This window comes from Silurus aristotelis (genome assembly GCF_946808225.1).
Source record: "Silurus aristotelis genome assembly, chromosome: 5".
NCBI classification, from domain to species: Eukaryota; Metazoa; Chordata; class Actinopteri; order Siluriformes; family Siluridae; genus Silurus; species Silurus aristotelis.
The window spans coordinates 20,338,962-20,366,956 of record NC_139578.1 but is presented as its reverse complement, the minus strand read 5'-3'; the positions used below and the strand labels follow the sequence as shown (position 1 = coordinate 20,366,956).

Below are 27,995 nucleotides of genomic sequence, written 5' to 3'. Positions count from 1 at the left end.
ATAAAGTTAATTAATGAAAAAACACCACACAGCTTTTTACATTTTACGCATTTTAATGTAGATACAAAGTGTAGGTACAAAAACATAATTAAAACAATAGTTCTATAACACAGCCTCTTTTTTTTTTTTTTAATCCAATGCAAACATTTATTTACCTTCTAGAATATTTTGAGACATTTGTTTTAAAATATTGATTATTAAATACGCAAGTTGAATTAATTCGGTTCAGTTCATTCCTTGAATTTCTCCAAGAAGTACTTCAGCTAAAAACCCTAAAAGAATGAGAGGTAGCAGGGACCCGCGATGACGATGCTTATATATTCCCTATTGTTGGTAAGGAAGAGTTTTCGTGGGGTTTGGAAGAAGCATTATCTAAACAGAGTGGGAACCGAATTTCTTTGGGTAAATATTTCACCTTATGTTACATAAATACACTTTACTAACAACATGCGATTACATGGAGGGATTTTTAAGCAGGGGAGGAAAAAAAAAAAAAGAAGAGGAGGAAAAACCTGGAATGACTTTAACATTGATTATCTGTGAGAAAAGTATTGCGATGTTTGCTGTAGATATACAAAGCCTCAATAGTGCATTTAAAATCCACACACCATTCACCACTTCTTTTAAACACCCCCGACAAAACATGCACGCGCCTCCTCGGTGTCCTCGTACAATTCAGATTATAAATGTATTAGCAAAACCTTTGGCTATACTCTACTAAATCTGGATTCCCAGCATCCAAGAGCCTTTGTCCAATAGGATATAATTTTTTATCCCCCAAACATTAACTACTGGTTAAGTACGGAAACACTACGAAAATAGACATCGTATAATGACACTGTATTTGTTATGTATTAAATTAAGACACGGTTTTTGTATGAGGTAACCAGACAGGGACAAAAAAAATTGGTAAGAACTACATAGTTTCTGTGACTAAACAACTACAAGCCATTTAGAGAATAGTGAATTGTGACTATATTTTCCGCAGAAGCTCCAAGTATAATTTTCTACACCTTTTGTCCCTTTTTCTGTCTAGGTTTGAGCAGTATTAGTTTGCATCACTATATACTCTTGGCATATGGCTTTAAGACGATATTTGGAAAGTGATGGAGCGCTATTCATAGGTTTTCTACCTGGATGGAAACAGACACTCGAAACAGACACGTATTTGCCACACGGATAGTAATAAATTGACAGTTTCGCAGACATTAGCATACATTACACATCAAGCTAATCGGGTTAAAAGGCACAAAGGGTTTGGCAAAGCAATGTAAAACCAACGGAAAAAAACCCCCCACTAAGCCGTGTCGTGCGCAGGTGGACCGGGGTCGTACAGGGTGATGTGCTTTGTTAAATTCTACCCAAGAAGGATTTGTGGTTCTGTGTAGTAATCACGAGTGCACTTTCCCAAAAAATAAAAAAACACCCACAGCCCTGCTTCTTGGAAGTAGTTCACCGAGTCACATGACCTTGGGTCACGTAAGCATCCAGGAGTCTACACTGTAATGTGAGCGCATGTTTGACTGTGGATTAACCATGAATACACTCGCAGCCATTAAAATGTAGAAAACGCCTCCGTGCGTGGTTAATGATGCGGTGTGTTTATAAAGGGAGGAATAGCACGATGATGGAATAACTAACAAACTGATGTGCGTTCTTCATTCTTCTCCTCCTCCTCCTTCTCTCGCTTCCCAGATACGCAAACAAACCCTTGGCGGCAAGAGGGCGGAGTCTAATACTGCAGTTCAAATTAAAAGGCCTGTTCGCTTTTTTTTTTCCTTTCTAGCCATTTTGTACCTCCGGCTTGTCTGTGTGGCCTTGGAGTTAAACTTGTTCCCTCTCTGCTGCGACAGTTCTGTGATTATGGGTTTTAAAACATGTTTAAAAAAATTTCCTTGGTTAAGCTTGAACGGGTCTCGATCCTTCCACGTGATCACTTTTTATTGTCGGCCTCTTCCTACGGACAGAAAAGAAGCAAAGGATTAAACTTTTTTGAGGAGGTCTATTACGCAAGCAGATCAAAAGCGTCCTCATAAACCTGAATCGAATACGAGTCAAAGAGCTTTAGTGGGGTTTTGGACAGTAGTGTCCGTGAGCTCAGCACAGGTTTGCTGGATTAACCCCCCGAAATGACTGTGCGGAAGTGTCAGCACAAACTGTCCACTTATTAGGTTAAATACCCATCATCTCAAGCAGCCTATTAGTAGCTAAACTACTTCACATCACACTAATAAACGATATGGCTGCAACATGTAATAGATCTTCTCTGCAATATCCCATAATTACAATAGTTTGTAGCAGATTTCAGTACAGATCAGTTGGATTGTGTTTTATAAAGCAGATGGTAGAGATACAATAATCCTTTTATTGAACTCAAATTCTGTATCACGTCTTTTACTTGAATTATGTCGGCATGATGTGGTGGTATTTACGAGGTGGTATCAAAAAGGTTTCGAGACGGCTCGGTTAACAAGAAAGTACTTTGTTGATCTACGTTTACACACACAATCGCCTTCAAAACGGTCCCTTCGCACAGCAATACAGCGCTCCCCGTGTTCCTGCCACTTCCGGAATACGTCCAGAAGCGAGTCAAGCATCTTCATGCTGGATGTCAGAACGGTGTCATTGGAGGCGGATCTTCATCTTCAGGAAGAGGGCGGAGTCAGGAGGAGCCGAATCTGGCGAGCAGGGTTGGTGCGAAACCCTCGAGCTCGTTTAAGGTCTTCTCCTCGTTTTCCTTCGTTGCTCCTGAGGCCGTATTTCGAACGCATGTCATGTCAAACGTCTATGTGGCAGATTTGCCCAGTTTCACATGGAAAATTAACGTGCTGTCCGTGATCAAGAAGAGCACCAGTTAGCGCCATCACTTTTTGATACCACCTCGTATTTTATTGCTTTTTAGACAAATGAAATTCGACTCGAAACGCAGAAAACGTGACAAAGATTTTTACGTGACTAATTAATTATTTAGACGGCAGGCCAAGTCTCATGCGTAATATTTTGGTGGTAATATGAAGAGGCAGATGCAGAAACAACGCCCTGTACCGTGATGATATCCCGCTGTGATTCCCTGCAGTTTTCTCGATAGCAACCCTCTCTATCTGGGTGTGTGTTATTAGTTTGTAGTGTGTTCTTTGTTAGGCTCACCTTAGGCTCTGCACATGTGCTGCTGTTCAGTGGAGCGGCCTCGGTCTTTACCGGAGATGCAGGGACACTGCCGTTAGGCTCCGTGATCAGCAGGCTGCGTCGATCCCGGGTGGGCCGCGGGTCAGTTTTGGTTACGCGGAACCTGAAATTGAGCACCATCTTTTTTTTAATATTCCTTACATACATTCATCTCTGTTTGCACGTGGCACGAATCCCAACTACCCATGAACATCTGTCCTGGAATTAATGAAATAAATTCGGGAAATGAATCGAACTGTAGAGACAAACACACACACACACACACACACACACACACACACGGTTTGGGTGACCCCAGTAAAAAAACAAAAAAAAAAAAAAAAAACTCATTTATCACAGCGGCTGAACGGGGGAAATGCTTGATTAGCATTCATGGCGCAGGCCCCCGTTTAGAGAGCACGCAGGAATGAGCGATGCGCTGGACTAGCCGCGTACACGCAGCACACAAGCTTAAATGACCTAAAATGGTCATTAAAAATGTGCACGCGCACGCCACGAAATGTCAGCGTGTCAGTCAGTGTGTCGTAACACCTCTGCACCTGCCTGGAATATTTGCATGCGTCTGTATGTGCAAGACGAGGTGACACACTACACCAGCGAAATGAGCGAGCAACACGATACCCTAATGCTGGTTTCACAATAAAGTGCAGTTTCGGAAATGTCTCGGCTATTGATATCTGTAGGAAGGCTCGAGAAACGCAGAAACACGCACGTTTGTATTTATGGACAGTCACGAGACTGGTTACTTTCCCCATTCGCACACAGTCAAACACGCACCTTCCAACAGCCAGCACGGTGACCTCGCCGACATGGGCGCGCCGCTCCACTTTCCTGTTCGAGCCTCGCCGCATGAGGGGCCATTTCTTATGATTGCAGCGGTTGCACGTGTTGTTGTGCCCAGCCATTCCTCCGATGGTGTGAAGGTGGTTGCAGGTGTGTTTGGCAGCTGCGGCAGGCGCTCCGGGTGACACGGGGCTCACAGGGGTAGCAGGAACAGGAGAGGTAGGTGTTACAGGAGCACTAAAAAAACCCAAAAACAAATAAACACTGTAAAACAACCACAGAACGAGTCACGAAAACAAGTTTCTGCCCAATTATTATTTTTAATCATTAGTTTATATTCAATAGGTGTTCAATCCTGGTCGGGGTAAAGGCAGATCCGGGATCATTGGGTGCGTCTTCCTGGATGGGAAGCACCAGGAGATGGAAAGCAGATGTTCTTCACCCGTTTGTGTAGGTTTGTGCACATGTGACAACCATGTTCTTCTCAGCAGAGCACGAAAAAGATGACACGTGGAGGATGAGGCAGGCGGAGAGCTGTTAAAGATATGAAGGATACGAGTGCTACCACGGAATTAGAAACGACAGTGTCAGGCTCTCTAAGTTGTTGCGCTGCCTCATGCTTTTACTTGTAATACTGGGTATTGTTCACGGCTGCTCGTCTCGCTCTCCTTCTGTTAAAGAGGAGATGCGCTTCCGACACTCAACTTACTATTTTGGGGGAAAACGGTGGCAGGGTCTCATTTTCCGCTCTCCGTTTCACTACGGGTCACCACTCGGGGTGTGTGGTATACCGAGCTAGGCGTATATAGGCGGAATTAGATCGGGATAGAGACGTTATGTAAAGGACCATCTGCAGGAGGGATGAAAGAGGAATAAAAGACAGGGAAGAGACAGGCTTTTACAGCCTTGTCTAATTCAAACACCTACACACCAGCAGGGAGGTATGTGTCTGCCGAAAGGTTGGCGTGATTATAAGCAAAAGGAGCAAAAATATTAAACCGATTACAGACACTCTGAAACTAACAATGATCTATTACAAGCACTTTGTGACCGTAACGACGTTAAGCCCCTTTGTAACGCGATTCCAAAATGAAACGAGCGAAATGCTCGTTCTCCGGTCTGTCGATCAACTATTGCTCCAATTTTGGCTCTGCCTTGCCTGGCTGGTACAGGCCTCTGGCTCCTCCCAGCTGCCTGTCTAAGTGTCCCTCTGGCTCTCTGCCCAACAGGCCGCATGAAATCAGAGCTCTCTGTCCAACGTCACCGAGCTGAAATACTCCAGCATTCAACTAATCTGGCCGTACTCATCCGTACCCTCTTCTTCTCCGTCAATCATTCGTTCACTTTGGCTGCTTTGAGTCCTAATGATACGTCTTCCCTCATTCCCAGTCTCCATAGCTGCCATCATTATCCTCCCTACTGCTGTGTTATTCTCATACTCCACGAGCATTCCCTGATTCGTATTTATCTCATCTGTGCTTTTCTGCTGTCTTTTCTTTTTTCTTCTCACGGCTGAGATCTCTCCTCTCACGTCGCGCATTCACGCCTCGAGGACGCACCGACTCACTCTTATGTGTTGCTTGTGAATGGAGAGAAGACCATGTTTTGTGGAGCAGAGGCTTTCACTAAATCTTACATCACATGGACTTCTTGAAAGAAAAGCTGAGCGCATTCATAATGTCAAGGCTGAAGAGCTGAATGAAAAGCGAGGGGGAAAAACTGAATACATTTGATTTGATCTATACACGTCGCGTATACACTGCAAAGAGAAAAGCTATACAAGTGGAAGCTGAACCACTGAATTGGACACGTTTACCCAGAAACAGGTAGGTGATACGTTTTATAAAGAATAACTAACATCCATGAACAACGCTAAAGATCTATTTAATCTTCCTCCAACCTCAATTATTGTAAAGAGACAAAATATATGAATTTATGAATCCCCTTTATGTATAACTACCACACAATATAACAAATCACTCACTAATATAAATATTCCTACAAACTTTATTACACACACTGATCTCCTGAGTATCTGTACTGAATACAGGCACAATTTATTTTATAGTCTACACTGCCACCTTGTGGTAGCAACCTTCAATCATCAAATCCAAAAAACCTGAAAGATTTCGGCTAAAATCACTACGAATTGAAAGCAATCAGAAGATGAAAATAAAGTAGGCTAGAAAAAGAAACATTATTATGCCTACTAAACAATAGGTTTTCATTATGACAGTTCTACAAAACAATGGTTTCAGATTTATGGCTGATTGTGGGGAGAACTTGCGCAATTCCTACATGTAGCATATTTCAGGCTTCTGTATGTTCCACTGCGTCAAAGCATGGGTCAAGTTCAGCAGGGTTTATTGTGGTTCAAATGGAAATTTTTTAAAACAGCTCCAAGAAGGATGTAGGTTGAGGGTCATTGCCCTTTTGAAAGACCATCCCTGGCAAATCTGTAACATCCTGGCAGAGGAAACCATCTGCTGGGTTAAATAAATGCAGGGACTTTGAGCTCAACTGACCACAACCCACAATTCTGTTAGAAGTTCAGGTGTTGTTGTTTTTATTTTTGTCAGAACATTTAGACCATCTTTTATAAAACCTTTCAAAAAGCTTGTTATGGACATTGACTGTGTGGAACTTTTCCTCGCTGTTTGAGGTACACTATTTGACCAAAGATCTGACACCTCACCATCACACCTACATGTGGTTCTTGAACAGGCCACTGCAGATTTTATTTCTCTTTTGCTGTTATAATAACATTCACTTTTCTGGGAACGCTTTCCACTAGATTTTAGAACATTGTTATGCCAATGCTTTGAGAATCTAGTAGCCTATAGGACACTAAACGATACCTTATAGCCAAAAGTATATAGTGGGTGAACATTCCATTCAAAAGGCAAGAGCATTATTATGGAGCTGGTCACATTGCTGCTATATATTTAGTTTGGAATTATGCCTCTCACAAGAGGTCAAACGCTGATGTTGGATAAGGAGATCTAGGAAAGCCACAGCTTTTTAGTTCATTGTTCAGTGGGGTTGAGAGTGGGTGGAGAAGAGTGATAGCAGGAGTGATTTATGATAGAAGAGTATCTGCAAGAGTGAAAGGGAAAGTTTATAGGACTGTGGTAAGACCTGTGGTGATGTATGGTTTAGAGACAGTGGTATTGAGTAAAAGACAGGAGGTGGAGCTGGAGGTAGCAGAGCTGAAAATGTTGAGGTTTTCGTTGAGAGTGACGACGATGGACAGGATTAGAAATGAGTTTATTAGAGGGACAGCGCATGTAGGATGTTTGGGAGGCGAGATTGAGATGGTTTGGACGTGTGCAGAGGAGGGATATGGGGTATATCGGTAGGAGAATGCTGAGGATGGAGCTGCCAGGAAGGAGGAAAAAAGGAAGACCAAGGAGGAGGTTTATGGATGTGGTAAACGAAGACATGCAGTTGGTTTGGTATGGAGACAAATGATTCGCTGTGGCGACCCCCAATGGGAGAAGCCGAAAGAGGTAGTAGTCCAGTGGGGTGGAGGTCAGGGCTCTTTCCAGGTTCCTCAGGTTCTTACATGCCAAATCATGCCATTATGGAGTTCGCTTTGTTCACAGACGTATCGTCATGCTGGAACATGTTTGAGGCTTTTGGAAATTTGATTTGAAATTGTAATGTTACAGCACACACAGACATTTTAATACAACTGCTTTCAATTTTGGAGGAATAGGTTTCTCTGGTGGCTGTGATGGTCAGGTGTCCGCAACACTTTTGCCACAGTGCGTTAGTATGCTGAGGTGTTCTTTACTCAGCAAACTTTTACACCTTCATAAATGATGCTTAATGAGATGTTTTGCTGCTTTTCCTAACTATTACCTGACTTTGGCAGGTCAACACGCTTCTGTACTAAAAGCTCTTCAGTCTTCAGAGTGATGGACAAGATTTTACATGGTCAACACTCATCTTCGGGAAAAGGCAAAAATGGAGGACTTGAATTTGTATAGTTTTACTTAAAATCTTCCTGAATAGTGTAGAAAAGAATCGTCTTACAAGGGTGTCTGACATTTTCCACTTCCTAGAGATGACCAGACAACTTGTGTAGCGTCCCATGTCTTAGATCACTCATCCTACATTGTACAAGTGGAAGGTTTGTAACAACAACAAAAAGTTCTCTTACCCATCAGAGTCTGTGCTGTTCTCAGTAACCATGGCCTTCAGGGCATCTGAGTTAGCTGAGAGAGAGAGAGAGAGAGAGAGAGAGAGAGAGAGAGAGAGAGAGAGAGAGAGAGAGAGAGAGAGAGAGAGAGAGAGAGAGAGAGAGAGAAACTTCAGACAAAGACAATATATGGCTTTAACAAACTTTACTGTATAGACTTATCAGTACATTCACAATCATATCCTGTTTATTTGTATTTTTCCCCTATAGCCCATTCTTTCATGTAGGGGATCTGCCCTTGTGCACCCTTTATTTCTTTCCTGCTTTAATCTTCAAGGACACTGCGGCTCATTCTTGTGCTTTGCTTTTAAATGGAGATCACCAATAGGAAAGGAGTGTCCTGTAGACAATGATCCCACCGAATAACAAAAGAACGTGCGGACATTTCTGAAGGACATCTGAGTGCGCCTGGTTAAAATATGCCAAAGCTGCAATTTTAAAATGTGATGTCTAAACCATGTCTGCACTTTTGACAAAGAGAAACAAATCCTGAACGTGCTGCCTGATTTGCTCTCAACACAATGAAACTGGGCACTACCTGCAAGTAGCGTGAGAACACTCGGCCTCAGGCATTTACATCCTCTGTACAAGCTATGGGGGGGAAAAACACCGCCGGCCAGTTATAACCGGTCTTGAGGTAAAAAATAACTTGGTCAATATTTTCTATTTTCCACCTTGTTTGTTGTTATTCCAATCCGACATTCATTATTCTCACCACCAGATGGCAGACGAGGGTAATAGTACAGGGTGTCCCGAAATTCTTCCTATATTATTGTGGAAATAAATACTTTTTCCATAAAATGTCTTTTATAATGGTTTATAAATCGGTTTATATTTCACGTCCACACAAATGCCTTTGACAAAAGAATGTCATTTTCATGGTCTGATCAGGAGGCTGTCGCAAGAGACAAGCAATTACACGCACAACACCAGATGTGTTAACACAAGTTTACCATCAGATGGATAGGCAACTCTGTGCACTTACAAAGGAATGGCAATCATGCAGAGGATGTTTTGTACATAAACTGGGTTATTTTGTACATTTATCTCAAGCCACCCTGTAGTTTGATTTGTCTGAAAAGTCTGTAAACATGCAAACCATGGTAGCTGAAATATACAAATAAATCAAAATACTAGTTAGAAAACAGGTGTAAGATACCCCCAAAGTGGTGGAAGGTGGCCCATTTAAAAAACAAAAACAAGAACGTTTTGTTCCACAGGTCACCTCATTTTCCCACCCTTACTTTCTACAAATTTGGGCTTGATATAGCATTTCTGATTCATTTTGGATTTTTATCATTATCCCGATTCAGCATTAAGGCCAAACTACAACCAACCAAACACTTGGCATCACTTTAAAAGAAAAGGACAACAGAGCCTGGAAGAAGAAGAAAAAAAAAAGTACTTCGTGTACTTCTCAGAAAAAAAACATGACATGCAAGTCTTCAGAAAAGGACAATTATAAAATGACTAAGCAAATACGTCTTTAATTTATTTATTTTTTTTTAGAAAGGAAAGAACATTACTCATGCCAGTGGGATGCGAGTGATGCAATTAATGTTTATTATTATAACTTTTTTACGAAAGCAGTAAACATTAAATCGACAAATTTTGGTTGGGGTCCTTCTATGTATAAAATCAGTGAATTTTACTGTGTCTATAGTGTCAAACCTGCTTGTACAAAAAAGGCTCTAAATGTTTAGAATTTGTCCTTTCCGACGTGGGAATAGTTAAGAAAAATTTGTGAGTTACTACTGTGGACATAAAAATGAGAAGACGGATGACAGAATTCAGTTGACCTCCTTTTCTATGTGAAGCTTGTATGTATGTATGTATGTATGTATGTATGTATGTATAAAGCTGAATGAATATTTAGGCACTATATCAGAATGACTAACAACAATGGTGAGAGTGATGTGATGATAGGAGGCAATAAATAAATAAATAAATCAAACAAGAGGTTGGGTCATTTCTAACACAAAGGTAAATAAGCTGCCAATAAACTGTGTTTTTCGACAACTGATTGTGACAGATGTTTATCACTATGCTAATCAAACAGCTGGCTGGATATTCCTCTGTACAATCAATTCAGAAACGCAAGATGAAAGCCATTGAAAGGGTAAGTTTTAACAGACAGACAGACAGACAGACAGACAGACAGACAGACAGACAGACAGACAGACAGACAGACAGACAGACAGACAGACAGACAGACAGACAGACAGACAGACAGACAGACAGACAGACAGATAATTAAAGAGATAACTAATGCTCCTGGTTTAAAACTACAGGTCAAATCACTAAGTAAACGGATCCCCATAACATTAGACCAATGAAATTGCGGAACGGGTTGAAATTCTTTATATTAAATCAGATGCGCTCCCACTGAATCAGACCGCACCACATCATAAATATGGATGAGGTTCCTCTGACGTTTGACCTGCCGCTCACTCCGGGCATGAAAAAAAATAAAAATAAAAATAAAAAAAAACGCACTTCACCTGTGTTCTGAGCTGCACGGCATCGGGAGAAAGGCTTCACCGATGGTGATTTTTAAACGCACGACGATACCAAAGAAAAACTCTCGAGAGAAATTGTTGTGAAAGGAAGGAGGAAGACAGTGAACGATGACTTTCTTGGTAGGCTACTGTTTAGATACAAGCCGTGTTACAGACACTGTCTTTCATTAAAGCCTGTGTAAAGTTCATTAGTTTCAATATAGACACCTGCGGCTTATAGACAGGTGCAGCGTATTTGTGTAAAAAAAAAATACAAATCTATCAAATTTAGTGGGTGCGGCTTATATTTGGGTGCGCTTAATAGTCTGGAAGTAACGGTAATAAAAAAGCAATTCCACTCACACAATGCAAAGTGAACTCAAGGATTTGGGACAAACATTTGTGTAGCCTTAAGAAAACCACCAGTGAGACTAATCAGGAAAAAAAGGCTTTGGATTTGATAGATCAGTCTGTTGGTCTGATGAGTCCAGAATGATGCCAGTGTGGTTCAAACATGCCTAGTGCTTACCATACAAACCTGTGGGGGGGGGGGGGGGGGGGGGGGGTCCGGGGTTGCTTCAGTTTCAGGTTGGGTTTAAGTTCAGCAACATTATGTGTCTAAAACATGAAGTCAGCTGACTGCCTGGATTTACTGAATGTTTCCCCTAAAGGCTTCTACTAGTCACACTTTTGTTTGTTTGTTTGTAAATAAAACTAAAATGCCGTTTTTAAAAAAGGTCTATTTGGTAGGACTGAATAATTGCGCTTCCAATAAAAGACAGAATTGTGTGAAAACTGCCACATCTTACTCTCCAAATACTCCCTCCATCAGATTTACATTCCTCCCTGTTCCTGACGTGAGAACTGGTCACAAAAACAGGCGAGTTTCAGCTATCGTGTGAAATCTGGAGTAAAACATTTTCTTCACTATTTAATGCATGTCTTACTTTTTCTTTTATATTAAAGGACATTTGATATTCAGTTGTAAGGGCTATGCAACAGTCACAGAGCTTTGCAAACTTTGTGTGTGTGTGTGTGTGTGTGTGTGTGTGTGTGTGAGTGTGAGTGTGTGAGTGTGAGTGTGAGAGACAGAGACAGAGACAGAGATTTCACATAACCACAAACAGGAACCAACTTGTTGCTCGAAAGCTCTGAGACATGAAATCAAACTATAAACGGTTCGAAGGCACAACACGTCCTTCATTAATACATTGACTACGGTAATTGTTGGCAAATCGCTGTGGTCTAAAGGGAATAACACTCTCCAGATCATAATGAATATAATGCACATCTACACTGAATTTCATTAAATTCATCATTTCCAGTATCCCCACTGGCCAAATCTTTGTGCCACATGTGCTCATCAAGCTCTTTTATAACCACAGGAGTTAAAAAGTCACTAAATTCTTTAATGTATTCTATAAATACGAAGAGCCACGCGGTGTTTTTATAGATGCAGGAGCGCTGGATATCTCTAAACTAGAGCACTGATCACATTAGGAGCAATTTCGACAAACACCTGTGACAAAAACAATCCTGCTGCAAATCTCTCAGTACAACTGAGTTGTTTGTGTTTGCCTTCAAGATGTTTTATCAGTATTTAAGTGACCATAAAGAAATCAACTGGCCCGGAAACCTGACTTTCATTGCTGCCATCATTTCCAGGAATTTGCTTGTTCAGACGAGTCAGAATGAAGCCGAATCTAAATTCATTCATGTACTTTTGTGGTGTAGATAGAAGATAGTGTGTGTACAGCCTGCTTACTACTCACACGCAGTAGCTGACTCGTCTACAGAAACAGGGTGTGGTTGGTAGATTCTCCCATTACAAGTTGCTCTGACTACTTTTATAACTTGTAGCATTTAACTGGAAAAAATATATATATTGTGTCCGATTTCCTGGATAATCCTTATTATACATTCCAGGCCAGATTTTCTATTCTCGTCTGAACAGGGAAACGTGTGGAAATGACTATGTTAACCTGGTTACAGAAGTGATAGCGAGGGCTGGATTACTGTTTTTAAATCCTCACTGCTCTTTAAAGTAAAGGTTGTAATGGATGTAACACTCGAGAGCGGTTCAGTGCTGTGTGCACTCATACATTCACCTCCTCCTACCTTCATTTGACATGATGTAATGGACGATCTGGCCCACGGTGTCAGTGTTGCCCTCGCTGTAGGTGTCATTCATATCTGCAAGGACAGAGAGAGATACACAAAAAAAAGAAGACTGAGATTGGTGAAGAAGGCGAGTAAACGGAGAAGTGGACAGTCATGTCCAACAGGTTTCAATTCAAGATTAAAATAGAAAAGATGCGCCAATTCTTGTGTAGGGGATCGTCTGAGATTCTACACAGCGTATTCGGCAGCTAGGTGTAAGCATGACGCAGCAGCGCTGGGTATTTACAGGATAGTGTGTCGGGTAGTTTCGAACGGAGAGACCGTTCTGCGCTTTTCCTCGGAGCGATAGAATCCTTATCCGGCACGGAATTTCATATTCAAATGTTGTTCATCGCATACATACATAAATACATGCAGTAAAATTCTTTATATGACTGTCCAGCATTCAAGTACAAAAGGAATGGAATTTAAGGATATATAAAAAAAAATTTTTTTAAATTTAAATAAAGTAAATAAATAAAGTATAACATAAAAATATATGAGAATATACAGTACAGACCAAAAGTTTGGACACACCTTCTCATTCAAAGAGTTTTCTTTATTTTCATGACTATGAAAATTGTAGAGTCACACTGAAGGCATCAAGGGCTATTTGACCAAGAAGGAGAGTGATGGGGTGCTGCGCCAGATGACCTGGCCTCCACAGTCACCCGACCTGAAACCAATCGAGATGGTTTAGGGGTGAGCTGGACCGCAGAGTGAAGGCAAAAGGGCCAACAAGTGCCAAGCATCTCTCTGGGAACTCCTTCAAGACTGTTGGAAGACCATTTCAGGTGACTACCTCTTGAAGCTGATCAAGAGAATGCCAAGAGTGTGCAAAGCAGTAATTAAAGCAAAAGGTGGCTACCTTGAAGAACCTACAATATGACATTTTTCAGTTGTTTGACACTTTTTTGTTATGTATATAATTCCATATGTGTTAATTTATAGTTTTGATGCCTTCAGTGTGAATCTACAATTTTCATAGTCATGAAAATAAAGAAAACTCTTTGAATAAGAAGGTGTGTCCAAACTTTTGGTCTGTACTGTGTGTATAATGTATAATATATATATATATATATATATATGAAGCAGTATGGCAGATATTGACAATACAAATGAAAGTGATTTAGTATGATTGTCCTTAAAGTGTCCATGTGCAATTTGCTGGATATTTGCTTAAAAAGTTCTCGAATGAGTGATTTTGAATAGAACGTTATAATACGTAGAACAGGAGTCAATTATTTGCATCATCTACATTTTTCAAGCTAACATTCAAAACCTGTAGCTTATAAAACAGGGCATTTGAAACATTTCTAGACAGAGAAAGTGTAATTAGGTCTGCATTGGTGAATTGAGTTTACTGAGAAAAGCCTACAGGCAAATCAAATGTTCTTCTTTAGTCATTGCACAGAACACTACAGGTGTGCTAGCTGGAGATTAGGTTTTAAAGAGTAACGCTAGACATTTCTTTTACAACAACTACACTTACTAACAACAGTAATGACAATGTTCTGTACTGTGCTTTTAAAATTTCTAAGTATATTTATTGAACCACATTACTAAGGAGTAACCCAGTACAGCCTGTTCAGGTTAAACAGGTGGAGTTATAGATGGGTGAATGGGCTTTTTCCTCCCTATTGCAAGTAAAGTTTGGAATTCTCTCCCCATTGAGATTATACAGGCTGAAACATTTAGTGTTTTTAAATCTGCTTTTTAAACCTACCTTTTTTTTTACGAATAGCTATTAAAACCTTTTTTTTTTTACAACTTGCTTTTATTTTTTAAATCTGCTCTTAAAACCTACTAGCTTTCAGGTGATTTTTTTTTTTTTTGCGTGAGGTATCCGTGATGTTTATTTAACCTAGTTATTCTATTATTATTATTTCCCATTTTTATTCTTGCAAAGCATGTTGAGATATAACTTTTAAAGAAGCCATAGTAAATAAAAGATGATTATTATGAAATAGTTTTAAATGTGGTCAAGGAGAGGAAACGTGACTGCATTGTTCCAGCCATGTTCAGCTTCTTAGGTGGTCGGATAACTAAGGATTTACCAAACCTATTTACACAATCATTAATAGAATGATCCATTCTGTTAATATATAAATATACTCTCATTTTCCACATTAATAGGTCCTGCTCATTTATGCAGTAGCCCAATCAGCCAATCCGGTGGAAGCAGCAAAATTCACACACTCGCACAGATACAGGTCAAATCAAGCTTCAGTTAATGTCGACATCAGAATAGTTGATTTCAGAAACTGCTGATCTCCTGGGACTTTCTCACACAACAATCTTTAGATGTTAGAATGGTGCGAAACACAAAAAAGGACTCTCCAGTGAGTCGATATGACTTGCCGTTCCTGCCAACACTGTTACTATAAAGCTGGAGGCACACATTTGTACAGATGTCTTTGGATCAGTATAATAACATTTTTACATTCACTTGAACTCGGAAACCCAAACCTGTTCCAGCATGGCACAAAGCCAACTCTATAAAGATCTGGTTTATTTGTTTTGGAGTGGAAGATCTTGAGTAGCCTGCTATAGAGCTCTGATCTCAACCCTACTGAACACCTTTGGGATGAATTGGAATGCTGACCACACCCATAGTCTTCTCACCCTACATCATGACCTGCCTTTACTAAAGCCCTTGTGGCTGATGTTTACAAGCCCCACCAAAATCTAGTGGAACATCTCCCCAGAAGAGTGAAGGGAATTATAAGAGCAACGCTCAAAAGCTCATATTACACTTCTGACCAGGTGTCCGTAAACCTTTGGAAACAGTGCAAGCTGATATGTAAGCATGTTAAGCACATCATAATACTGAGTCTGTACTGGTAAAGACAAGGAGGTTTTGAGTAAAACTGACGCATCAATGATGCATCTTCATACTTTGCGTTGGCTGTGAGGTGCATTTCTTTCTACGAAATGTCATTTTTGATGTTTTTTTTTGCAAACATATGTGCATGTACAAATATTTGTTTCATCTAAACGCCACACACAATGCCAGTCATCGTTCTAAAGTGACTTGGCGAAGTGCAAATGCTGCATTTTGTAAGATGTTCTCAGGAAGGAAAGCTTATGTCTTGCAAAGATTTCAAAAAGCTTGTTGTTATGAAACATCACAACCACAACTGAGTCCTTCTCACTCTGCAAGGTTGAAAGTCTCCTCATGGTTCCAGTTCAATCGGTTTCTTTTCAATGATTTTTTTTTTTATATTGGAGCTTAAATTTTGTGAGAAGCTGGTAACATACCTGTGTTTAAAAGAGCTCCCTCTTTTATTTCTTTCAAAGGAAAACACAGCACAGTTTAAAGTATTTATTACATCTTTTTACAGTGGAACCCGGTTATCTCGCCCTCGGTTACCTCGACAACTCTATTAAGTCGACGTTTTTGAAGTGGAACCACCAAATTCTCGCTTTTTCTAAGCATTTATCATCGGTTATGTCGACTTTATGTCACCGAACCCTAATATCTCGAGCACAAGGGGGGAAAAATTTGCCATTTAACGTCAGTTATCTTGATGCAGCCGCAGAAGAACTCGTGAAAGTGGCGGAAAAATCAAACCTTACAGCTGCTACAGGTGTTGTATTGTATACTGGTGAATCTCTGCTGTTAGTTATGTTATGCGATGAACGGGAGGCAAAAGTAGAAGCGTGGCGCTGAACAGCACACGGGAGAACGTGGAATGAGCAAAAGCATAGAATGAACACCGGCAGGATCGGGGGGGAATCCGCAATGCGCTTTGGGAAGAAAAGCGCAGCCGTTGAGAGAGTGCCGGTGGGAAGACACGTACCGGGATACGCATGAGCGATAACAACGACCGCCGTGAACCAACATATACCAACAATAATGGACGGTGAGAGTGTGGAAGTTTAAATAGGAGCTGGTGATGATGATAAACGAGCACCATATGAGCGCGATTGAAGCCGGGAGCTTCAGAGAAAGCGGCCGAGAAAACACCTGCCGAAGGGGGCGCTGAAGGGGGCGTGGCAGGTGGATTCCTGACAGATAAACATGTACTGTATGTATTTTTATAGCATGCCTTCATCAAACAAATCACGGCAACGCTGTTGTGTAAAAAACCTCCAAAAACACGTGCATGCACATTCTCATTTATTAACGCACATCATGTACATAAAGAAATTTTAAGCACGTTAATATATTGCCGCCATTTTGATTTTCGTTTATCTCGATTATCGGTTACCTCGATGCTTTTTGGCGACCCCCTAGGACATCGACATAACCGGGTTCCACTGTATATATATTTAAAAAAATGGTAAAAAGATGTAATAAATACTTAACTGTGCTGTGTTTCTCTTTGATAGAAATAAAAAGCGGAGCTCTGTTTATAAGAATATATAATTTATTTGCATTCATTTAAATGTTCCTAGATATATAGTTAGATTATTTACTAATATTAACCTATTTCTTCTATTACTTGTATTAAAAAATTTACTTCTATTATTTTATCATTATTGTGTCACATTCAACACCCAGAATGCACTGCTGCTGTAAACTTAAAACAATTTTTTTTTTAAAATAAATAAATAAAGGATCCTCATCAAACATATCATGAGAATGTCCCATAGTCTTGGCATCAATCATCGGCAACTATCATCCGCTTGGCAAACCCTCTGAATAATGACGAACTGTCATGTGACTCATCATGGGAACGGAGATCTGATGATGACGAATGGGTCATGTTACTCACCTGTGTAGTAGTGCTTACTGGGAGTCTAAACCTACACTGGTCAAGACTAATGCAGGGCACAGTCATGATTTTACTCAAAACACACATTTCCAAATATAAAGTAAACAACATTATAGACACTCCACCCACACAGGAGAGACGAGGTGAACGACTAAACACATTGGAAGAGTTGGCTGAAACCTCTTTATGCCAAGTCATGAAAAACTGGCTGTCAATCGGGCAGACTTTAAAGTCGAGCAGCTTTTACGCTAGTCACATGGATCAATCTGGGATAAAGGAAATCCACAACAGTGATCCCAGATCAGCTCGAATCTCAATGACTCATCGCACTAATCTTATTAGAACATGAATTGCAAAATACAGGTGTGTAGATCACTCTGTTAAAGATAATAACTACGATCAACACGAGTGTAATGACCTCTATTAATGGCATATACAAACGAATATATAAATAGAATGCGTTGAAGGACGTCTGTTGTCTGACGGTATGACTGTAGTAAAGACTATAGAGAGCCAGAAACCTGAAGCAGACTTGCTTGAAAACAATTAGGGACATGAAATGTTGACTATACAAAGAAGTCACGTGTTCACTCTCGTCATGCGAGCAGCGGTCAAAGCAGATACTCTAGTGGTAACCCCCAACCTGAGCCCCGGCTTTAACTTTAAGCCCTTTGACTGTAAATAAGCCCCCCCACCCCCTCCCCCTCTCCATTTCTACATTAATCCAGTCTCTGTTACAGTCCTTATTCAATACAAACGTCTTATCACTACATATAAAGCGCTTCATAGGTCAATTCCATTTGACCGCACTAAATTCAGGCACCCCTTTAGATACTGGTCTTCTTCCTCTCTCACCTCATCTCTAGTCTTCCCATCCTTTTTACCCTCTCTAGAGTTGGAGATCCTACAGTGGAAAGGATATCGGTGGACCGCAGCTTCAGCGCACAGTGTCTCAGTACCTCTCAGACTGGGCAATATTTCTATTAAAACACACAAAGTGTTTACTTTCCAACACACAGGGTACACAAACACTCTTGCTGTGCTGTGCCATGTGGTTTTCGCCAAGGCTTTTAAACACAATAGTCAGATTTATTTGTTCGCCTAAACTCCGCTTCATAAATACTACACTTTTATCTTGAATAACACTCCGTTTCATTATTTTGATTGCTCTATAAGCCGACACTAGGGCTACTAAAGTCACTGTAGAAATATAATGTGTGCACATATGAATAGTGAAAATAAAATGTATTCGCAACTTAAAAACGAACGATAATTTAAAGTGAAGCTTAAAAGGTTTTGTAAAGGCTAGAGTTTACATGTTTATAATCTACCGTTTTTGTTGCTGTGCTTTCGGTTCGATTGTAGAAACTGACCAATTGTTTGGTTAAAAAAAAAAGGGAAGGAAACCATTTTTCTACAAGTAAGAAAAGGAGAAGCGATTGAGCTTCATGCGCCAACAGCTCCATGGTGTTTTCCTGCTGGTTCACAAGCTGTTCACCATCTAAATGTGAGAACACGGATTATGATTTCCTGGTGGAAATGGAGGTAGTAGTGGAGACTATACGATATCACGGTGCTATAAAGGACACAAACTATTAAATTGTAAAACGGAAAACACAAGGCAGTGGTGTGTGTAGGTTCAGAATGTTCATTACCTACTTGCTCATTCGGGGTGCCTGCGTAGCCTCATATCTTTTGGCTGAGTAGATGACAAAAGATATTTTGACTAAATATAGGAAATATATTAAGCTGAACCATTTTTTATTTATTTACATTTACTATTGTTGTCTTTTTGTATAGGAAACAGAATGTTTTTCCTTTTGTATGGTTAATCAATAGGGCTTTTTTTTTCTCTCCTATCTATTCTTAATCTGCTGAAATAAATAGAAAGCAGGCCTCACCTTTCCCAATGTCAATATCCAGTTCTGTAGAACAGCTTCTAATCGCTGTTTACGGAATGACCATATAAAATCTCTCCTACTTAGAAATGTTTCATGTTCCCCCAGGAGAGATTCTTGATCGTTCTTTAACCCAGTGGTCCCCAACCCCCCGGGGTAACCTTCCCTTTTTAATGGAAATAATGTAAGTTATGTATTCTTAAAACATTATTTACAAATTATCTGAATCTAAACAATGTTTTATTTTGGAAAATTACCGGACTCTCTCCGCCACATCTGCATGCATGTCATGATGCTTGGCCTCGGTCACATGTCTTACCTACATCCCCTACCTTCTTAAAGGGGCTGCTCCAGCCTCTGACACATAATACATTACTGCTAAATTTAAACCCCCAAGCCGGCAAAATAACCAAAATACAACACAGTGGATTCACGTTTATTATATTTAGTCCGGAAAAATATTGCCCGACATTGAACCGGTCCGTGGTGCAAAAAAGGTTGGGGACCACTGCGTTAAACCAAACAATACTCATGCCTTATATGATGAATGTCCTGAGGTGGATTTTTCTATTAAATGTGTGAATGACCTTCTGATCCATTCAAGGAAATCCCTGTAGTGACAGATTTGTGCAGACATGATGAAATCCAACCACCTCCTCCTTACCTCCTTCTTCCAGATGTTTTTCTTCATCTGCTTTAGGTGCATCGGGTTCCTCAGCATCTGTGGTGCAGCGATAGCCCTTCTTCTTTAATATGTGGCAGATCAATACGCCCAGCAAGCCCAGGAGAAAAAAGGCTGGCACAAGGGCAAAGGCTATGTACTCGGGGTGAGTAGAGCCGCCATTCGTATGGTCTCCATTATCAGATTTGTTACCTGGAAAGAGTGAGAACACAAAAATATGAATTATAACTCTTAAAATAATGTAAATAATGCACATAGTGATGTTATGTAACACGTTACATACAAGATACAGTATGTAGCCAAAGGTTTGTGGACACCAGCCCATCACATATGCATGCTCGTATACTTTGTATGTTGAGCATTTTAATTCACTGAGACAACGAGTGCATGCCTGTTCAATACCTCCGTCCACAAAGCAAGCTCTGTGAGGTTTGGAGCACTTGTCTTTAACCATATGGGCTTCAACGTGCACATAAATGTTGTGACGCTCGGGTGTCCACATACGTTTGGCTGCACGGTGTATATAATGGTGTGTATAGAATTGCACCGCAGCACTGTTCCATTCTGGAATCTGTTTGGTCAGATGGTGCGAGATCGTTTTCACCCGTGCAGCAGACAGTCGAACGATAATGATTTGTTATGGGAACCAAATAACCACAGATATGATGAAACTTTACACAGGCCATTTTTGTTCAACAGATATTCATGTAACAGTCATGCCACAGGACTTTGCCTTTTCTGGCTTCATATTATCTGATTACCATCGAGAGAATGAAAAAGAGAAGCAGGTGATGGAGAAGTTTATGTTTATGACTGATACAAGTGAGAGGAGAAAAAACTTCACTCGTGGAAAGATATAGATTATTTATTTTTATTATATATATATATATATATATATATATATATATATATATATATATATATATATATATATATATATATATATATATACACACACATATATACACACACATATATACACACACATATATACACACACATATATACACACATATATATATATATACACACACATACATATATATACACACATATACACACACATACATATATATACACACATATACACACACATACATATATATACACACATATACACACACATACATATATATACACACATATACACACACATATATATATATATACACACACATATATATATATATACACACACATATATACATATACACATATATATACATATACACACATATATATACACATATACACACATATATATATATATATATACACACATATACATACACACACACACACACACACACACACACACACACAGGGTTATTCAAAAAGAATGAACATATATCATGACGCATTGCTTCAGTTCCCAAGCATCATCATGGAATGAGTCAGTGACCATTTGAAAGCGAAGTTATCCAAGTCGATTGTGAGTCTAATACTTGTGACTATTTTTTTTATTACTTTTCCTTAATAATATATTGCATAATGAAATTAGTTCATTCTTTTTGAATAACCCTGTATACACACACACACGCACACTTTATCCTTGAGCATTCAATCCACATAACTCAAATCTATACTATTCAACCTCAGAGCCGAAGTGCACCAATGGTCCTACACTGCCAGGAATGATATAATGGTTGATTTTTGACTAACGTTGACATTATTTATATTTATTTAAGCTAAGTTTAGCAAACAAACTATAAGAAACAATGTTGCTAACTAATCAGAACCTCGTTTCATTACCAACTACAATACGTATCTAAGCTTTCCAACTGTAGAAACAATAATTCATCATCATCAATATGAAGCTTGAAATACATGCAAATGATTGAACTCCACTATATTAATTGCTCAGTTACTTAAAGACATCCACGATGTACTGAATGACGTCTGCATGCGATGATGTGTACAGTCGCTGCTTAGTGCATCAAATGCGGGATGCTAAAACGCTGCATTTCCTAACACACCCAAAAAGACAGAATGTGTGTGTAAGAGATATATAAAGACAGATGCTATCTGATAATGAGCATGAGCAGGGTGTAGATGGAACTGCTCACTCCCGCCCATGTTAATCCCTGCTAGAGAGCCCCTGTTGAGTCCCAGCGGCTCGTCTTTTCTCTCCACTTCCACTTTCCCTCCAAGTTTTTAAACTCCATGGATTTCATCCCACACAAAATCACCAGGTTCATAACAATACTATTCTTGATTTACCACTGCTGCTTAAACACATGTATTCCAGATGTAACCATCTTGAAGGGAAAAGGAAGAAACAGTAAGAAACGAGAATCACAATTTTCTTAGGTCAAGTTCTGTTTTCAATATCTAGTTAAAATACGAACTCAATCTCTCAGCTCTTTATCTACTTTCCTTTGTGCTTATAATTATTCAAAATGGCTATTAGAGTGGTAAAAAAAAACAACACAAATCTTTAATGAAATGCAATGTCAATCTTCAGTCAGTTTATTATTAGTCAGAGATATACAGATACAGCACACACACAATCAATTACTGCATCAGTTGCTCTCACAATCGCTTTTATGGTGGCATGTGAAAAAAGTGACCACTGACTATTAATTTCCTTTGCAAATAATCAACGTCCGGGTCGCAATCCGGCAAAAGCAGTGAGCATCGTTTACATTTGGGATATTCTTTCTTTCTTTCTTTCTTTCTTTCTTTCTTTCTTTCGGCTTCTCCCATTAGGGGTCGCCACAGCGGACCATCTGCATGTTTGATTTGGCACTTTTTTTATGCCCTTCCTAACGCAACCCTCCCTATTTATCCGGGCTTGGGACCGGCACTAAGGCTTGTGCAACCGTAATGGCTGGGGTTGGTTCCCTGACCGAGGATCGAACCCGGGCCGCAGCGGTGAGAGTGCCGCATCCTAATGTGTTGCAAATTATTTATGATCCAAATAATGGTTCTAGACATTTTCTCAGGCACAATTATGGCAGGGGATCTCACAAGTATCACAGTATAACTGCAATTGGGCTCCAATAGAATCTCATAGAACTGAAGTGACCGCAGACTCGAGAACACTGGAGACAAACTACCAGTGCGATCAGGAACTCCTGTATTACAGTCTTTCCTTATGCACAAGTGGTCATTCATTTTAAGGCTCAAGAGATGGACACAATGAATGCGAGTCTGATTGGTCAGAATGTGGTCACATGCTACATTCCCATAACAATCTAGTCAGTCAGATGAACACGCCAACAATAAGTGTTTTGTTAAGCGATGTCTGCCACTGCAGCGGCACGACGCGCATATGTAAACAAGAGCGTGCGTATGCGAATGTTTCTGCATATAAATACCTACGAAAGGCCTTTAACGACTGTCTATGCGTACGCGTCTCCGTGTACAAAGAGAATGCCAGCCCAAGAAACATGGCTTTAATAATTAGAGGCTCTACAGAATGCAACTTCTCAGAGACTTCCCCTCTGAGCTGTGACCTTTACCTACGCAGCCAGAGATACCAAGAAACACAAATCAATCTGTGGTCTTAGAAACAATTAACCGAGAAGAAGAAAAAAAAAAAAGCCCACACACTAAAAATCACACCAGAAAACCGAGTAAGAACGTTTCCCATAGAGCTGAATAATTTCAAGCACAGATACAGTTTTCAGCTTCTTGAATTAAACATTAGTGCACAGCCCTAGGTTTGATATACGAACCAAACCAGGACGGCCATATTCTGCTTAGTCAGCAAAGAAAACGGTGTCCCCTCTCTTCACCTTGTGAAAAGTCGTCGGTGTAAATAATGAAAAAGTCAGCGGTTTAGCCACGCTGTCTTGTCAGCAGTCGAACATAAATACGTCAGTAGAAAACCCGAATTTAGACCTAACATGATATGAAAAAGCTTCCATGGGGAGGCCCGTTTAGGGCAAGTATCAGCCTCTTCTTTCTATTCTGGCAGGATCAGGTTGCTTGCTTACAGTGCAGTATTATATTAAAGCACTTCTATGTCTGGAAAATTAATGAATCATTTCTAGATTCATGTGCAAAGTGTACTGTATTATACTGGATGACCTTAAAAAGACAGAGCAGCATGTGGACATTATTGTGGAGTTTTAGAAGAAAATCTCTATGTACATAAAAAATAGTATAGATGAGTTGTATTGGTTATAAGTACAAATTAAAAAAAAATTAATAATATTACTGTGGGATCAATAAAGTGATCCATCTAACCTTGTGTGTGTACATATACATACAATATATATATATATATATATATATATATATATATATATATATATATATATATATATATATATATATATATATATATATACACACACACAATATATATATATATATATATATATATATATATATATATATATATATATATAAACACATTTCACACATGGTCTATAGTCTATTCATTAAATGTTTATATAATTCTTTTGTTGTTAATAGTATTAATCTGAACGGAATAATCCCACAAAATAATATATAGTTAAACATTTTCACTAAAAATGTAAAAAAAAAAAAAAAATCCAAACTTTGAGTTCAGTTAAGGTAGAGGTGAACAATATGAGGGGGAAAAAAGAAGAAGAAAAAAAACGTTAAAAAAATCAAATCAAATTAAAAAAAGTTATGCTTTGCTGTCATTCTGAATTACCATTACAAATTAATGATTTTTCTGAAATTAGTTTTTACTAAATTTGAACAAACTCACTGAATTCAGATGCCTGTATTTGATTTCAGGTGAAGTGTATACAAAGATACACAATATTATATGTCTATAATCTATAACAATTACATGTTGCTGTATATGCAATCTAATGAAAGGAAATTATATTTCTTTTTCGCACTATATAAGACGACTTTATATTGTTCTCCATCACCTGATCGTTCGGCTTCGGTTCAAATGCCGATTTCAAGTCGTATACCACAAATTCGAAACAATAATAATATTCCGTATTTAAATTGCTGATGGCATGAAAAGCAGTACTGGATGTTCTACTTTACACTCGTAACTAAACCGAAATTTGACTGATCCTTGTTGGAATCTTGTATGTTTTGAATGTGTCTTTTAGCTGTGAAGGTGCAACTGCTGAACCTTTAACTAGTTTTCAGAGATGTGTTTTAAGAGCATCAGTGTTCCTTAAGATCTACTTATGTACAGGTCCACCGTAATCAATTTTGCAGACAAAAGATGCATAGTACAGGCACAACAGATGTACTCGGTGAATGCACCTCTGTGACAAAAGAGCTAGTACACTTTGTTACCTTTATTTATAATTGATGACTTAAGACATTTACGACATTTGGCAGACACCCTTACAACTGAACAGGGGAGGGTTAAGCGCCTTTGTCAAGAGGGCCAGCGGTGATGGGATTTACCTTTTGATTCAAACTCCAATGCCTCAACCACTGAGATACCAGGCTACCATTTTCAAGGTGAGTTGTGTGAGATGGATCTCAAGGGAAATGTAGATCTAATAGCCTGGTCCCTCGAAAAATAAAAGGTGTTCATTCTCAACCCAAATGGGAACGAGTCCAAATAACTGCAATTTCCAGGTGCAATTTAATCAAATCAGGAGCTGCTGCTGATGCATGCAGATGAGCGGAAAGTGCACAAGTGAAACAATAAAACAGAGTGAATAAGGACACAGTTGCTCGATTATTCATGGAATTAAACGTGGCGAATGTTGAATGGGTTCTTGGAAATCTTTGCCCCTGAATGGGCTCTCTGTTTAAAACTATCCAAGTTTTATGGGTATTTATTGTCATCTGGAGTCCAATTGTTATTCTGATTGCAGAAAAATGAATTGTATGGATCGAATGTGCACAGCTTGAATACTTGTTAGTGCCAAAATATTACTGTCAAGTTACTGTGATTATTGGTGTGAATAAAGTGGTCTAATTCATCCATATGTATGTCTACGCATCAACCTACCTCCCTGTCTGTCTCTCTGTCTGTCTGTCTATCATAAGAAACCTAGTGTGTGTGTGTGTGTGTGTGTGTGTATCCTTGCAGTTAAAATGAGAAAGTTAACCCCTGTTACACCTCAAATCTTCAGCCACCAACATCAGTTCTACCTCACACACACACACACACACACACACACACACACACACACACACACACACACACACACACTTGTGTGTAGTTGACTGCAGATTTCTAATAGCACACAGGAGACATGCTCGATCTGAACTTAGTCTCCAAAACACAGCAGATGAAGGGAAGCATGAAACATCTCTTACCTGTGTCACTGTTGAGCACTGCTGAATCCGCCATGGGGTCTGAGAGAAGTCACACTGCTGTGTCCAGGCTCAGGGTAGAGATGTTCCACACGGGACGAGATTTACCTGCTAGCTCAACTCGAAGATTGCAGTTTGCTGGTGTTTCCTCATTCTTCTGGAGTCAGGGCTGATGTTTTAGGAACTTGAATACGTTGATTACGTCACAGCTGTGTAACGTGAAGCTGTGTGTGTGTGAGAGAGAGAGAGAGAGAGAGAGAGAGAGAGAGTCTAAAACACGATCAGAACTAGAGCTTCACGAGATTACAAGTGTTGCATTGAACATAAAAAGAAACCTTCACTACGGATAATTAGGATTCGAGTTTAGACTGTATATAAAAACCCCGAGCTAAAAGAGAAAGGCGCTTTCCTCCTCACGCTGTTTCCTGCCGGGCTTATAGGCGTGCGAGTGAGGGCTCGGGTGGATCATGGGTAATGTGGTACATCGTCAAATAACGTGTTAGGGAAAGTGTTTTTCTCAAATATATCAGATCCCACACGCTATCAGTAAACTAGACGGTTCTCGATGATAGAAAATGCGTAGATAATTTTATAAATATATTCAAATTGCAAACGACTTTTATGCCCCGCCTCTTTTCCTACGTAATCAGGCTGCGACAAGGCGCCACACACGCGTCTCTTATGTCGTGCTGTGGCTTTGCACCACTCTAATATCCGCCGTCATGGTTGTTTACGACACCGGCGTTTTTGAGTCGTGTATGAATTTTTTGTAATAAAAATGATCCTATAAATGACTGAATATTTGCAATGAGGGACACTTCAGTCAAGAGATCATTTATGAGGGTGATGATGCGTCATCTTATCAGAAGGCAGAATTGACGTATCATAGAAAGCTTTTCATGATCATCTTGCGGCAATTTTATTTATCCAAGTTCAACCACTGACATGTTTGTAGAACATGGGAGGAACCAGAATAACCTGATGAAAACCCACGTTTAAGTTTCCGTTGCATGTCTACCAGAACCAGTCTGACTATTCTCTTCTGACCTGTAACAAACATTAGTTTGTTAGTATACAAACTGCTGCTCGTTAGATAAGAGACTTTTATGCATTGACACTTAGCTTTACATTTCTGTCCTTATCCAGAGCAAATGACAACTGAGCAGTGAATGGTTAGGGGCCTTGCTCAAGGGCCCAGAGGTGGCAGTTTGGTAGTGCTGGGACTTGAATTCGCAATGTTCCGATCAGAACTTAAATACTGAGATACAACTTTCCATTAATCTGGGATTCCCATACAAATATTACTAAAAAATATTTAAAAAACCACAGATCCAATGTTTCTGAAATTCTTAAACCAGCCCACCTGGCAGCAACATCTATTCCAGAATCAACAATACAGGCATCATGTTTTTTATCCCCATTATGATGTTTGATGTGAACATTAAAGATAGTACTTGACCCATAGCTACAGGATCAAATGCATTGAGATGCTGACATGTGATTAGATTATTGCAATGATGGGGTTAGAAACAGCTGCATGAGGCAATTAGAACTAATTGTATAGACACACATTTTTTGCTATGAATAAGACATTTGCTCATCCCATGGGTGTTCAAAATGTGTGAAGTGCATGGAGCATGCAAA

At 39.6% G+C, this 27,995-nt stretch overlaps 1 protein-coding gene across 1 annotated transcript; it reads right to left on the bottom strand.

The window, feature by feature from the left end:
* Nucleotides 1–33: 33 nt before the first annotated feature.
* Nucleotides 34–26,988, bottom strand: rell1 (RELT like 1). The gene is made up of 7 exons (XM_083541287.1): nucleotides 26,355–26,988; nucleotides 20,115–20,324; nucleotides 12,790–12,864; nucleotides 8,135–8,189; nucleotides 3,964–4,206; nucleotides 3,148–3,289; nucleotides 34–1,957 (listed from the first exon to the last, which is right to left on the bottom strand). Exons 1-7 carry the CDS (start codon nucleotides 26,386–26,388, stop codon nucleotides 1,934–1,936), a joined length of 783 nt encoding a protein of 260 aa, XP_083397413.1. The 5' UTR covers nucleotides 26,389–26,988; the 3' UTR covers nucleotides 34–1,933.
* Nucleotides 26,989–27,995: the final 1,007 nt, after the last annotated feature.

Bases quoted from the DNA above. Each gene is read 5' to 3' on its own strand.
- rell1 (XM_083541287.1), bottom strand. From the start codon at position 26,388: ATGGCGGATTCAGCAGTGCTCAACAGTGACACAG. The intron at 12,865-20,114 runs GTAAGGAGGAGG...CTGTCCTTGCAG, and splicing joins AAAACATCTGGAAGAAGGAG to ATATGAATGACACCTACAGC. The intron at 4,207-8,134 runs GTAAGAGAACTT...GGGTTTTTTTAG, and splicing joins AACAGCACAGACTCTGATGG to TGCTCCTGTAACACCTACCT.